The 15,561-nt window shown below is 37.4% G+C and overlaps 2 protein-coding genes across 5 annotated transcripts in view; one reads left to right on the top strand and one right to left on the bottom strand.

Moving 5' to 3' along the window:
• IFT25 (intraflagellar transport 25) overlaps window positions 1-4,812 on the top strand; it is a 7,868-nt gene extending 3,056 nt beyond the window's left edge. The window contains exons 3-5 of the mRNA XM_072419679.1: window positions 1,487-1,555; window positions 2,912-2,955; window positions 4,558-4,812. Coding sequence (XP_072275780.1) covers window positions 1,487-1,555; window positions 2,912-2,955; window positions 4,558-4,656 — 212 coding nt within the window. The 3' untranslated portion in view covers window positions 4,657-4,812. The remainder of the gene's footprint in view (window positions 1-1,486; window positions 1,556-2,911; window positions 2,956-4,557) is intronic.
• Window positions 4,813-5,117: 305 nt separating this feature from the next.
• Window positions 5,118-14,865, bottom strand: DIO1 (iodothyronine deiodinase 1). 4 transcript variants are annotated; one of them, XM_072419677.1, is made up of 5 exons: window positions 14,208-14,865; window positions 12,695-12,955; window positions 10,984-11,127; window positions 8,376-8,575; window positions 5,118-6,234 (listed from the first exon to the last, which is right to left on the bottom strand). In XM_072419677.1, the coding sequence occupies exons 2-5, from the start codon at window positions 12,939-12,941 to the stop codon at window positions 6,136-6,138; spliced, it is 690 nt and encodes a 229-aa protein (XP_072275778.1). In that variant the 5' UTR covers window positions 12,942-12,955; window positions 14,208-14,865; the 3' UTR covers window positions 5,118-6,135. The 4 variants fall into 4 exon arrangements, with proteins under 4 accessions (XP_072275778.1, XP_072275779.1, XP_072275775.1 ...); XM_072419678.1 differs by having other exon boundaries at window positions 12,695-12,952; XM_072419674.1 differs by lacking the exon at window positions 14,208-14,865 and having other exon boundaries at window positions 12,695-13,148.
• Window positions 14,866-15,561: the final 696 nt, after the last annotated feature.

Raw genomic sequence — 15,561 nt, 5'->3', positions numbered from 1 at the left:
CACCCACTTTTCCCCCCCAGTTTTGGGGAAGAAAAAGTGCGTCTTATAGTCCGAAAAATACGGTAATTCGATTTTGTTAAATATTCATCTTTAAAACCTCCTAGATTGTAAGCTACTTTGGGCACAGTCTCCTCCTGTATCATTGTCTGTATATGTCTGTCATTTGCAACCCCTATTTAATGTACAGTGCTGCGTAATATGTTGGTGCTATATAAATACTGTTTAATAATAATCATAATATATTAATAGGGCATACAGTACAATATTCAACAAATGAAGACAAACATATCCTATTAGTGGAAAAAACTACTGTAAAACTAACACTTCATGGATAACAAACACCACTTCTTCAGACTCCAGTCAGCCCCTGAAGAGTATTGATAAGTTATAAGTCATAGACAAAAAACTGGAAACTACAATATTAGTCAAAATCAATGACTAAAGGAATGCCAAAACATATATTCTAAATATAATAATGTAAATCTAACTTAAAGATGCATTTGCTTATGGCTTTTAAATACTACATTGATATTCAGGGGCTGACTGAAGTCTTAAGATGTTGTATTTGTTATCCACAAAACAATGCAATGGGCATTTTTAGAAGGTGCAGCAATGGCTCCCTCCACATTTCCCTTTGCTTGGTTTATAATGGACTGTGTTGTGGTGCTGTCACTGTCACCTGGACTCACAATAGTCAGCTTTCATTATGATTTGCCTTGGGCTGAGGTTCCCCTGCAGCTGTGCTTCCTGTACTTCCCTCAGGTCAAACACACCAACAAACTTCACCTTTTCAGACTTTGTACCTAAGTTCAAATGTTCAGCATTTGCGTAATTTAGGTATGTACAACAACAGACGTATTATATTCTTCATGGGGATAAGTACACATGCAAATCCTTCAGAGAGTGTTAAAGCATACCTAAACGCAAAAATTTCACTCTACATAAAAGGTTTGTTTCTTTTTTAAAAAAAAGGGTCCAGCACCGCCCCCTAATTAGCAATCGAGAATGAATGGAAGCGCAAAGCCTCCCGGGATACCTACGTCATGCATCCCCGGGAGGCTCTTGGATGCTTTTTTGCGCAGAAGGAGCCTTTTCGCGCAAAGAAAAAATTTTGCTGATCTCACGCATGCGCAGTGAGATTGGCAAGTTTTTTTCCATCCTACATCACCTGATCTCGCGCCTGGGTTGGGTGACGTAGGATGAAGAGACAAAGATGGTGCTGCTGTATGTACAGCTCTTGTTTGTTCATCTTTCAGTTGTTTGTTGCTGGAAACAATCTTGAAAGATCATTTCCAATGACAATAATTGAGCGTGTGTACGCAGCCTTAGAGTCTGACTGTTCAATACCAATATTATTCTTTCCACCTGATTTTACAAAAACAGGTATACTTATGCTAGTGTAATGTGGGTACAGAAGCACTCATATGATCAACCCTGTGCACTGTGGTTTATACGCTTGATGTGCCATTGGTTTTTCTTTTTTCAGTAAGAAGTTTATATATCGAAACCAGCACATCTAGGGAGCCAACACATTTTGAGCGCTGTGTGGAAAGAGGTGAGTGTGTAATTGAGAGCAACGCTTTTGTGCCTGTCTTGTATTTGATAAAATATATGTGCTGCTTTTTATTGTACTGATACAATTAGATTTGACTGATACAATTAGACTGTTTCTGGGCCTCAAATGCATGGACATTTCTGTTAGCTTTTCATATGTGTTGCATGGGACTTGTTTATTTGTGTACTGGTATCATTGAATAACTCCAATATTTCTGCCACTCCACATTGTCTTAGTGTTAACGTAGACTCTGTTTTCTCTCTCGCCACATCCAGAACATCTCTAGATTCTTCACTTCCACCAGTACAACATCTCTTGCCTCAACTGCTACACCATTCTTTTATGTAGAATTCCAATACCTGGACTCTTCTTACTTCCACACTCTTGCTTAAGATCTGCAGACTTATCCATCCTTCTCACTACCCCTTATCTGCTTCTCCCCTTTGCAAATCTCTGCTTGGCTTCCATTTAACCCCATAATCAATGCTACTATGCTTTGCTTTAAATCATTTTATGGCTGGCATTTGTACCACTTTCACTTCCAAGGATGGCTCAGTGGTTAGCACTCTGGCCTTTGCAGCACCAGGTCCCAGGTTCAAATCTCAGCCAGGACACTATCTGCAAGGAGTTACTATCTTCTCCTCCTGTTTGTGTGGGTTTCTCCTGGGTGCCTTGGTTTCCTTCCACATCCCAATAATATGCAGTTAGATAAGTTGGTTTCCCCTTTGGCCTTATAGGGTGTTAATGACATTGGTAGGGACATTAGATTGTGAGCCCTTCTGAAGGGCATTTGTTATATGACTATGGACTTTGTAAAGTGCTGTGTAATATGTCAGCACTATATAAATACAGGTAAATAAATAATACATAAGTATACCCCTAACCACCCTCTTTGTTCCACAAATGACCTACTAATGACTTCCTCACTTATAACCTCTTCCCATACATGACTCCAATACTTTTCTAGGGCTGCCCCTACTCTCTGGAATTCCCTTTCTCATCCTATTAGGCTAGCTTCTAGCTTTAACACATTTAAACAAGCCCTCAAAACCCACATCTACAAACTCCCTGACCCATCTTACTGTCTCCCCCAACCATTGCTATTTAGTCACAGTCCCATTACTCCTACCTATTAAATAATATGCTCCCTCACCACTTGTAAGCTCAGTCATGCAGGGTCTTCACCTCCTCCTCCGGTGTCAGAGTTTGTAAAAGTTGTGTTTGCGGCTTCTATTTATTTATTGTACAGCTCTGTGTATTGTGATAGCACTTTATAAAAAAAGGCTAAAATTTATATTTGTAATGTCATTATGGCATCATTACTGAAATGGATTGTCTTTTTCTTTTTGGGTTTAGAGTTTGAGCATGTTGAAGGACACTTCCAAAACGAGGAAATAACTGTAAGTATAAAATTATTTAAACTTCCAGCAAACCCTTTTACAACCATACATTTTTAAAAGGAAAAATCTTGCCTGTGAGTGCAGATTACACACAGTAATCCTGTTTAATAATTGTTTTAGACTTTTCTTACTGATGATTTTAGTTTATTACCAAGAAAAACTGACTTTCCGACTAAGCGTCACCTCTAGACCTAAACCTAACAATTCAGTGATCCCTCTATCCAATGAGAGCAGTTCATTAATCAAATACAGTAATCTCATTCTACAAAGGAACAAACCGTGTTTGAGGTTCAGCTTATTGGGCAGGAGTCCACGTGCTGGCCGGATATAAGAGTATAAAATATAAAACAGTCTTGTAATGATATCATTTTTTTTAATTTTTACTCAAAAAGTTTAAACAATATCAGAGAGTACTATTTGTTATTATATAATTGGGAGTAAGAGTGGTATTTATATGTGCCTGGAGTTTTGTTTGAATTCACATTTTATTTTGCTGAGAGCAATCTTAACATTATTAGTCATTTAGGGTTCAAAATAGAAGCTGACTTACCGGATTTCAATGGTATTACCAGATAAAAAAACAACCGTTGGTAGTAAAACAGGTCCGGTCACATTTAACGTTTCTCCTAATGCTCGTAGTTTAATTAAGTAGTTCTCGGCCTTTAACAAGAAGGAACCTTATGAAATAATTTTAGGAACCCCAAATTTAATTACTAAATCCACAGCTTACAGTAGATTAGCATGGTGGTCAGTGGATCTTACATTGCTGGTCTTTGAGAAGAATGTCAACCTTACAGATAGCAAAAAAAAACATTGGGTTCAGGTAAACTTAACCTGAGACTCACAAAGGAACCCCTAGCAAGCTCAGGAGGAATGCCGGTTGAGAAATGCTGGTTTAGTTGATTCTGTATTCAATGTGGATTACTGATCTTCTCATTATGTCATATCATATTAGCATATAAATTTTAGAATCTAAAATAACACAAACTTAGACTCTGAGCATACAGAAGTCGGTAATAGCAAATTTCTAGCTCAAAGGGTCACCTGTTAATGTGATCTAAAAACAAGAACAAAAATGTTATTTTGCAGTTTAAAGGTTTTTAGTGGCTGCATTTGTTTTTTATTTTTCAATCCTTGGACATTTTAGCAGGTACAGAAAAAACATGTTCATTTCAAATGAAATGCAGGGTCCTTGTCACTTCCTGTGGATGAACTGAAAGTATTTTCCCACCCCTCATCCCACCCCCAAGGTCAGGGTGACAGCTATGCCCCACTCCATATATACAGGGTCTGCTTGGGTGACAAGCATGGCTCTATCTATATAGAAAGGGGTCGACTTGGGTAATGACCATGTCTCCTGCCATATATACGGTAGATTCAGTGAGTGTTGCCACCCAAAAATAGGAAGTGATTGTTTGTAGGAAGGAAAAAGAAAATGAATGTAGTCACTACATCTACACTACATCAGGACAGTAAACTGTAATATATAACATTTTTGGGTTTAGGTTATACTTTACATTAGTCTATCTACTGTATCTGCTCTTCGTAAATATTGTAAGAATGTAAAATTATTCAGACTGATTTTTTTTTTCACTCTTCCAGGTTCCTGGAGTTCAAGCGAGCCATTTGCGTTTTGTGATAGTGTCTGGGTTTGAACAATTTGTAGCTGTGCGCAGTGTGTCAGCAGAAAGTGTAATGTAAATTTTGTACTAATTTAAACCTACTATTTGAAATGTGGTTCCCTCAGTAACATTGAATATAGGAAAACAAAAAATGTGCAATCACTGCATGATATACCTGAGCCTATTAATTCACTTTTTTTGTATTTTTATATAATAAAAATATTGTGTATGTAAATATTGTGTATTCAGAGAACTCCTATAACCAATGTGTAATCTAAATTGACCACATACAATACCAGGTGAGCTTCCAGATATATAGTGTGCACCTATGGACTATAGAACAATTACTGACTAGATATGAGAAGAAGGAAATTTCAGTAATTTAGCAATGGCAACTGGCAGGGCTAATATCGTTTCTTTCAGTTATGATTAGAAAGAGACATGCATTCCACCTCAACCAAAATTATTCTATACATGCAGTGTAATGGAAAGGTGCATGGTGTACTGCAAGTATGTACTTTAAATAAGTGCTCAAAACACTCATATTCAATGTTTTCTTTATTCGTTCTCAGAACTCACATCATCTTCAATTACTTGAAACATCAGGCTGGGGCCAGCAAGGCTTTAGGTCACAACCTTCACAAACAAATACATTGTGGAGTGTAAGTCTGATTACAGAGCTTTGACTTAGACAAGATATTAAACAGGCATTCATCTTTTTTACAATTCATTTATAAAATCTGAAATGAAAGAAACTTGGAGTAATGGTTCATACCAACCAATAAATGATTAGCTTTTTTTCACCTGGCATTAAATAATAATAGAATCTGACTGTTTGCTGTAGACAGCACATAAAGTTTTCTCAGGTCTTAAAATTCAGAACATTCATTGTAGTCCAGTCTTCAAATGTAAACTTTTTTGAACGGATAAAAAAGGTAGGCTGGTCCAGGTTCCATTCAGCACTAGGCAGGTGTCTAAAGGCCTAGACAGGTAATGACATCTTGAAAATGTTTTTTTCTGCACTTCTGTTAGTTATAATAATGTTTAAAGCAAACACAATTTGCTTCAAAGTAGAATGTTATACTTTCCTTGTCCTTCTGATGTCCCAATGTGCTGCAAATGCTTGAAAAATGTTCAGTACCTTTAGGAATGAGGGAACATTTGACACTTGACATTACCTTCAATAAAATGTCCAAGCAGCCATTTATCAAGCTGGCTACATGGCAAAGAAGGCGGGAGTGAATAGCCCTGAATGTGAGAAGACATGCGACTATGACTTTTTTTTTTTCAAGGGCTGAATCGGAGAATTGGGGAGGCTGGGAAAATTTAAAAGGGTAGTTATAGACTGTTTCTACTACCTGGAGCTGCTATCAAACAAAATCCAGGTTAGGTTTTTGTTTGTATATGTATCATGTATCGCCCTGGCTGGCCGGTTATTCAAATTATCACCCAGGTTGTGATTTTTTTATTTCTGTTAGTGTGGTTTCCCTTAATACACAATGTCCATTATTGTATGGAAGTAGGCGAATTCATGGCTGGTCCTTCACTAGTTTTGAGCTTATCTTCTGTGATTGTGGAGTTGGAGGTGACACCCAGACATTTTCTCAAGAACAGTACGCACTTCTTCTGGTTTGTAGCCCCAGGGACCCATGTTGCCCTGTAATTAATTCATCAGGTCCTTTGCATTATTCATATTTCACAATCCATAAAGCATATTATATCATTTAAACTACATGAACAGTCATGTTTACCTTATATTATAGTAATTCCCAGTTGTGTAAGAAGTTGCTGATAAACAACAGATAGGAGTACAGTAAGGTTTAGGTATTTCTAATATTGGTATTTAGGTATGCCATGTCTATTTCCACCACAAATGCTAACACTGCCAAGACATATTGAGGGGAAGAGTAGTCTAATAAATTAATGATCTAATTCCAGAAGCAATCATAGGTGTGTAGATCTTCTAAGATGTGTGGTACTAATTCCTGGCATAGATGAACACAAACATAAATGAAGTGCTTCATTCATGTCAAAACAGATCTGTGCAAATGTCTGGGTCACAATACCTAGTTCTTTTATTATCGATACCCATTAACACTTCAGAGCAATACCCTGCATTGGTAAACATTAGACTATTTGTGCAAGAAAAGACATAGGGAAGAGTTGAGCCCCATTTAGACTTGTGTTGCATTGCATGCTCAACCATGTTACCAGCTCAACTATATGGGCGCAGTTAGGAATCACTTTATGCTTGTATTTGCATTGTGATGAGGTTGCAGCACTGTTCCTGGAAGCAACATGTATCTGGCTGTTTTTCTTTCTCTAGAGGGAGAACCACACTGCTACTGCAAACACAAGGGCAACACATGTAGATGTGTTGACCTGCAGTGCAGTTTACCATTTCTGGGCACTTTTCAAGTGCTGGGAGCTGCTAACCTTGAGGCTTTCCACCACAAATCTAAAAGGAGACCTTCTGTCAACCTTTTATTGTTGTTAAAAGATTTCCCACCCTATCTGTCCTCATGTTATTGTCATTAAGACAGAAAGTGGGGGGAAATCCAATCCAATAGGTTGTCATCAAAACAAACAGTGAAGCAAAACCTTTCGATGGGGACACCCAGTATAGTTTTTCCATTCTGCACATTCATCAATAAAAGGCAAATGTTTGCCTTTACATCAACTTGCATATTTATCCCTTACAGCCCTGGAGCTGTCATTGCCAAAAGATTCAAAATTTGTAAAATATGTCTGTGTTGGCAGTTTTGTATCATGGGCATGATTTATTAAAGCTCTCCAAGGCTGGAGAGGATACACTTTCATCAGTGAACCTGGGTGATTCAGCAAACCTGGAATAGATCTGGTCTAGGATTGAAAACATTTGCTAAGGAATAGCAAATTACTATTAGGAGATATTTTCCAGGTTTGCTGGATCACCCAGCTTCACTGATAAAAGTGCATCCTCTTCAGCCTTAGAGAGCTTTTAATAAATCAGGCCCATTGAATCAAAGCATAGTAGGATAGGAAATTTTCTTAGAACCACATCAACATTAGCCCCCCTAGCGGTATTCCCGAGTGGTGGATTTTACCTGCATAAAGCGGTAATCCCGAGTCACACTTGAGGTCGCCAAAAACATAAAAAGACTCCACTTAACTTCTTCCTTTGTCGTCCCCCGGCATCCTGCTTGTCCCTGCAGGTCCACGGGACACATATTTTTCCTCCTATCTTCAGCCGGAGACTGCAGAGACGTTCTCCTGGGTTTCCCGGTGACGTCGGTGCATGCCTCAGTGCGGGCGGGAGGCGGGGCATGAAAATCAAATAATTTTGTATTGGATTCAATACAAAATACTGTATTGAGTCCAATACAAAGAAATCTTTATATAATATATATATATATTTTTTATATATATATATTATACATAGTACTGTACAGTTATATTACAGGTTTTAGTATTTTTATGCACCCTTGTTTTAACAGATTTTTTTTTGTTTAAAGTTTATTATTAAATTTATTACATTTATTAAATAATGGACATATTTTGGTGACTTATGCCTAAGAATAGGTCTACAATGTAAAATAAATTTCATGCAAAAAAATGTAACACTTTTTGCGTGCAAATACAGACAGAATTAGAATGCTAGGGGGATTAAGTAGTGGTCAAAGCTAATGCAGCCATAGTATCTAACAGATTGTAGCCTGCAATATAATAAAAATTTGTTAAAATATCAAAATTTCTATACCTATGAAATCAGACAAGAAAATATACCCACTATTGCAAAAAAATGCTATGAAATATTACCTTATAAATGATTTTGCCCTCTTGTAGGATGTACAGTCTCTCAGGAAGGGCAGCGTACTTGGCACTGCACAAGTTCTCCATAGTGTCTAATACCACGGGACAGGAAGGCAGCTCCTCAAGCAGACGTCTGGCTGCTACCATGCGGTCCTGAATGTTCTGATGTTTATTTATTGAAATATTGTTTTTCAGTGCCCATCCATCTGGAACATAAAATGCATTTGTTGAAATATTATTGTCAATCTCCAGAAACTGGACCAGAGCCAGGTAGTGCCACTAACATAAGAACATGTGCATGAAGACAGGAAATGGTTTAAAAGGGTCTGGCGGGGGGCATTTTATTATATAAATCTATTTTGTACACTAATTATTGTTATACCACATGGTGCCCTAGCAAACCAAATTGCATCAAATTAGATCTATTTTTAAAGCTGAACTCTAGGCAGATCAAAGGACAAATAAATGCAGATCTGCAATCATTGATACATCATTAAATGTATTTTTGAATGGAGGCAGTGAACTGAACTGACCTGACCTGGTATGAGCTTCCATAATGCCTGAACAGCAAGGTTTAAATGTAAGAGGAAAAGCAGTACAAGAAGCCAATCAATTTATGTGGGTGAAGTAGCAGGCTAACATGAAGAGAAAGCAAAGTGACAGGTAGATGAGCTTATCACTGTGCTGATGGGTTAGGTTGGCCTGGTTTAGAGAAATGGGGTTAAATGATGTTGGCTATCAGATTAAGAATATCTAGCAGGAGCAAGAGAGATCTCTGGGTTGAAACCCCATATTGCAGCAAAGTTAGTTTTGTTATTTTATCTTGTCTATTCCTTTTTATTTTAATATTTTTCGCTGGAGTTTAGCTTTGAATAAACACCGTTTCAATTTACTATTTAAATTTAGGCCTTTTATTCCTTTCCTTTATTCATATAAGCTCCTTTAGCTACGTCCTGGTATTCTCCTATGCCCTGTTATTTTGATGTACAGTACCTTGTATCATGTTTGCACTGTCTGAACAAATAATACTATTTAAGGATTTAGTATACACATAATAAAAGTAAATTATTGATTAAAATCAAAATTTTGGAACAAGCAACATTCTAAATACTTATACGATAGTTTGCCTCATACAGTGTCCAATATGCAAGAACATCAGAAAATGCATAGAAAGCAGTGTCTAAAGTTCTCACTATTTATGATACAGCACATTGCTACTATGTACTGCTACATCCACTTCTGTCCATATTTGTGCATTGGCCTATTCAATGTAATGAACAGGGTCAACGTCACAACAGACAATGTAGGTTTTTTTGTACAGTAAGCACATCTGTTGTAGTGTTATTACCCAACCTTTACATATCTCCTAATGTGAGAAAAAGCCATTCTTATAAGTAATTCCGATCACATGTGCGGGGTTGGATGGTGATTCAGTTATTCTTGATTAGAAAAACATGACATTCATAGTTCTGCAGCAACTGGAGTTGACCCTGCATTCAGGTGTTTATCCTCACCTATTACAATGTACAGTGGTAAAGGAATGTGGGCTATGGAGACAGATAGCCACAAATGTGAATAAAGCTTAATACACACGTCAAATATATTATTTTTGTTCAGGTTTTTTAATAAACACAATGCTTCCAACATCCCTAATATATATAAGGATAACAAAAACAAAGAAATCACTGGATTTTATAGGCAGTCAATCTCATAAAACCATCATAAACTTTTATTTCCTTCAAAGACAAATACATTGTACACATTACATATGTTAGGATCAACCAACGCGTTTCGCAGACCATGTCTGCTTCTTCAGCGATCTAATTGGTACAGATAGTGGATGTATCAGCACAAAAGGTTGTCAGAGCTACAGGTATGCTAATTCCCTTGGTATGGAGGCAGGCAGAAAGTGAGATTAAAATCACAATGTACAGATATGGCGGCATCCCATATATACTCTTCACATTATTATTCAGTCTTGCATTGATGCTCACTCCCTTATGGAGTTTTCACAGACCATTTTCTTCAAAAACTAGATTTATTCAAAGTAATTCCATTCATTAAAGGACTTATATGGAACGACGCCATATCTGTGCGTTGTGATTTTATTCTCACTTTCTGCCTGCCCCCATACCAATGGAATTACCATACCTGTAGCTTTGACAACCTTTTGTGCTGATACATCCACTATCTGTACCAATTACATCCCTGAAGAAGCAGACATGGTCTGTGAAATGCGTCTGATGGTATCAGTATATGTAATGTGTACAATGCATTTAGCCCACGTATGTTAGAATGTCAAATAGACCCTTCCTGAAATTGACATATGGGAAGAGGCATGCGTATTTTAATCATTATTTTTAATGAAGGAAATAAAAGTTTATGATGGTTTTATGAGACTGACTGCTGGTAAAGTCCCGTGATTTCTTTGTTTTTGTTATCCACACACATGTCAAAGCATACTCGGGAAAGGGGAGTTGGTAAGTGATGGCTTTTATGAATAGCTTTAAAAATGTAACCCAAACATACTGAAACAAATCACAGTCACATATAGCAGAGTTCACAATATAATATAAATAATGTATGGATACCTGTAAAAATAATAGAACTTTACCTTCTGCATGAGCCTCATCAATGTAGATTATCAAAAAATCAGCCACAGAGCTAAAATCCTGAACAAGATTATTAAACTCATTAAGCTTGAACAGGAATGGGGGTCATGTGCAGCTTCCAAATGTGAGAACCAATGGCCGCTGCCCTAAAGGAATAAACACAGCAGGATTGCTTAGTATGTTAAACAAAACAACAAGTACAGGTAAAAAATATATAGTTCATATTGATATAGAGATAAAGTAGTCCTACAGTTAGTTGCTATTGTAACTATTGTTACTAATATTCTATATGAGAACACATGAAACGTAAAGTAAACCTGTCATTACCTATAATGTGTTTAAAGAGGATCAGTCAGTTTTTCTGGTTCTCGGAAAAGAACAAAACCTTGGATGCCACCATCACTCTACTGATTCCCTGATTTACTGATACTGAGTACTGGATTCCCCTGCTGATCCAACACAACCCTTGCTAAATACCATGTTATTCCAGGTATAGAAAGCGTGAGACCTCCTCTCAAAATGGTAAGATTTGGGTAGCCAATCACTAGGCTAGAACACTGTTAGGTGATGGAAGGTAGACAGACATCTAATGAAGAACTTACAATTGGTTTGGATTCCAGGTTTTGGCAAAAGAGTGGAGTAGTAATCTAATATCGAGAAAATAAGTATCCGTGGGGGATAGGTAATTTTAAGAGATGTCTCTATGAAGTAACAAACCTCAAACCTATTTCTGCGTTCTTAAGTTGTCAAAATAATCGATTACAAAAACCTAACAAGTAAACTCTCCTGTTTTATCTGCCTCTTGTGTACTGTTATCAGTCACACTGTTTTCAGCTATGTAATTATTATATAGTCGTATGTAGTCCCATAGATGCAATCCAGTGAATGAGCATTGTCACCCTGGGAAGTGTGATACTCATAGAGCAACCAGATTTAAATAAAGGAAAATATAAAAGTAAACTTCCACAGCCCCTACATCTAAGAACTACTAACCTGCAATATAATAAACTTATGTTCTCTGGTTTAGATGCACTTTTACCCTACCCTCATTCTGAATTCTTCAGATTCATGTCTCACAAATAAACTGTAATGACCTTGTGATATATAAAAAAAATGTTATTATATTGCATACAAGTCTGTGTATGTAAGGACTATAAATTGGGTTCACCCATTCACTCACTTTTTGAGAAGTTCCAGTATTGCATAATATTATACAGTATATTTAACATAATGTTATCAGATTACAGATAATAAAAAGTAAGTATACATTATATTATATAGGAGATCAATATGCGTACAACAGTATTGTGAGTTTGGTAGATATTGGTTGATTTAATTATTTTTTATTTTAATTGAACAAAAAGGTGTTAATTGCTTTAGGTAAGACCCCTTATTATTGCTCCTGAACTTATAAATCCATCATAATGAGACACTTTTAGCTAAAAGCTAGAGCTGGTGGGGTTTTTGCAGCACATAAGATATTTACACCAAGGAGCTCATTCAATAATGCAAAACCCAATAACCTACAGCAATTTTTCTATCTGATTCCAGGGCATAATGCAGAAACACTGCTTGCGTCTGTTCTATTTAAAGCAATTAACCATAGCTAACTTCAGAATTACACTGAAAGCTTTTGGGTTGTTATTGGACAGCTGCTTTGATAGAATGTTATGGACAATACATCCAAATAGAAAAGACATACACATCACATACCTTTAAGATAATCCCAAATGTAATGAAGCTCACCATCCAGGTCCACCACAGGTGTGTTGGGTGCAGCACCCCCCAAAAATGCTTCATCTTCTAGGCGCAGCCACATGATTTGCAGAACAGACCACAAGAACTTGAAGGTGAACACAGTAGGTCCCCAGTCTTCGTACTGAAATTTTGGCACATGAGCACCAGTCATCTCAAATCGTGATTTCAGGACTGATGCCATGGTCTTTGGAAAGAGGAACATGAGCAGCCTGCCTACTGCCACATATAGAAAGAGAGAACAGAAGATTAATGCCTTTTGCACATAGCGTGCTATGTGCTTTATCATACGGACAGACATCGATGCTGAATAAACCGAGATTGCAACTGTGGAATTCAACGCTCAGGCTGGGTTCTTTATTAGTAGCCTAACCTGCTTCATGTGGACTGTCCCCTAGGGGAAGCATTTGCTGGCAGCAAAGAACATATAGGTGTTTCCTTTCCACAGACATGCTATCTGTTCCAAGGAACATGTGACAGAGGAAAATGATGTTCTATTATTATGTTTATTTATGGTAATATTATACTACATCCATTTCTTACATAACACCAAAGCATATGTAATGCTCAACTGTCCCTTGTTTGGAGGCACTGTACCTCTCTTCTCACTGCCCAGTTGTTTCTCTTTTTGGTCTGATGTAAAGATCTTTATAAAATGTAGTATTTAATCAGAAGTGGTATAGTACAAAAAAAACTTTTAAGCTGTATTTTACATTTATTTTAAAAGTTTGTTTAAAAGAAAAGTACCAGTGAAAAAAGTACATGTAGATCTAACCAATTCATTTTTTTTCGTTGTATTATTGCTTCATGGTTTGTGTACCTGGAGCTGGAGCAGGACTGTGTATTTCACTTACATAGTTTGTGATAAAAGGTGTCCAAAGTTCAGAATGTTGAGAGGTATGTGAGGTATGAAAGTTACAAGACATTAACATTAGATATGAGTATCTGGTGTTTGCATGTAAATTGCTTCATGGAATATAAAACACCAAAAGATCATTTGAGAAAGGATCAGGTTTCCTGATTGAGATAACAGTAAATCATGCCTGTATAATAGTGTTAAAATGGAGAGTAGTCATTGTCTCCACTGGAAGTCTGTGTGCCAAAGAATCATTAAAGGAACACAATGGCGGACTTTGAAAAAGCGTTGTCCACTAATAACAGTAAGTACCCGAACAATCATTTACATGGTAAGATCACCAGGGGGAGGTTTAATTTGCAGGTTGTGCCAAGGTATTAGTTTTTTGTTAATGAATATTATGTTTAGTCCATCAGGCCTTGTTCACACAGGTTTGAAGAGCTATGTGGTGTACAATGGGGGTCTGTAACTTAGGCTGCATACACATGTTGAATTTTTATCAACATTTCAAAGTTTGAATATTCACTCATTGATAAAGCAGTAATAAACTCTGTTTAATTGTTTTACATTAATATATTTACATTACCAAAGAAACATTTGTGCCCAGCCACTTACAGAATGCAATCTTCAAAGCAGCTCCATATTGCCATACTCTGCTTTCTTAATCTTCATCAGATAAAAGTGCCTCACACAAAGGTCTCATGACATTCTTGTAGTGCTGGCCTGGGAGGGCATATTCAACAGTGGGAATGCAGGAGCTCTATAGGATTCTGCAAGGCAGCATAGCCACCTGAAATCTGAAATGAGCAATATGACGAGTAAATACAGAGCAATGACAAGTGTGGGAAGAAAAGCAAATATGGTGAGTGCCTAGGTCTGCACTATACATCTTTACATTAAAAGGTTTCATAGAACTTTATTATAGACTTGCTGAGTGCTGGAGTTTACCCAGAATTACCTACCCTGTCCAAATGTCCTCCCTCTAGGGCAGTGTTTCTTAACAAGGGTTCCTCCAGAGGTTCCTAGGGGTCTCTTGAGCAATGAGAAATCACTGCCTAATATATCAGTTTAAGTGACACCAATTTGGCTATCTGTAAGGGTGACATTCTTCCCACTGGACACCACAATAATATTGTGGATATAGTATTTATAGAAGGGGTTCCCTGAGGACCTGAAAGTTATTTCAAGAGTTGCCCAACGTTGTAAAGTTTAGGAAACACTACTCTATGGCTAAAGTCCTGTCTTGCTGCCTAACCTTACCCCTTTATACCTGGTGTCTAACCTCAACTCCTTTCTTTCTGATGCCTAAAGCTTAGCCCCCCCCCCCCCACTCCATTTTTTTCAAGTGAAACTTTTATTTAAAACAAACAAAAAAAAAATTACTTCCCCTCCATCCCTCTATAATTAGATTCCATTCAGTCCTGTGCTGTCTCTGGATTTCTTCTTCTCTCTGGAGCAGAGGAACCAGCGGGGGCCACCATCTTTTTTCTGTATTCTTCTGCTTACGTCATTGGACCTCGCACTCCGCAGGCGCTAGATGAGGTGACGTGTCCTGAAAATGTAGTTAAAAAATAGTGTTGATCTGCACACATTCTGGGAAAGCCCCATCTGCGCATGCCTGTTATCGGGTATGTGCAGGAGGAGCACCCCAAACCTTCCTGAGATACGTCCTGTATGTATCACAGGGGGCTGCCCCTTCAGTCTTTATCACCGTGGCAGGAAACGTGGAAGAAGAAGGGTCCTCCCCTTTAATTTGGAAATAAAACATAATAATCTAAAAGGCTTTTGATAGTTTCCCTTTAACCTTACCCCCCTTCTACACAGTATTTATATAGCACCCACATATTATGCAGTGCTGTACAATGTCCATAGTAATGTCTAATCTAATGTCCCTACCATAGTCATATGTCTTTTAATACAGTCTAAGGTCAAATTTGGGGTAAAGCCAGTTAACCTAACTGCATGTTTT

Source organism: Pyxicephalus adspersus, chromosome 8 (genome assembly GCF_032062135.1).
Source record: "Pyxicephalus adspersus chromosome 8, UCB_Pads_2.0, whole genome shotgun sequence".
Classification (NCBI taxonomy): domain Eukaryota; kingdom Metazoa; phylum Chordata; class Amphibia; order Anura; family Pyxicephalidae; genus Pyxicephalus; species Pyxicephalus adspersus.
This window is presented reverse-complemented; position numbering and strand designations above follow the sequence as displayed.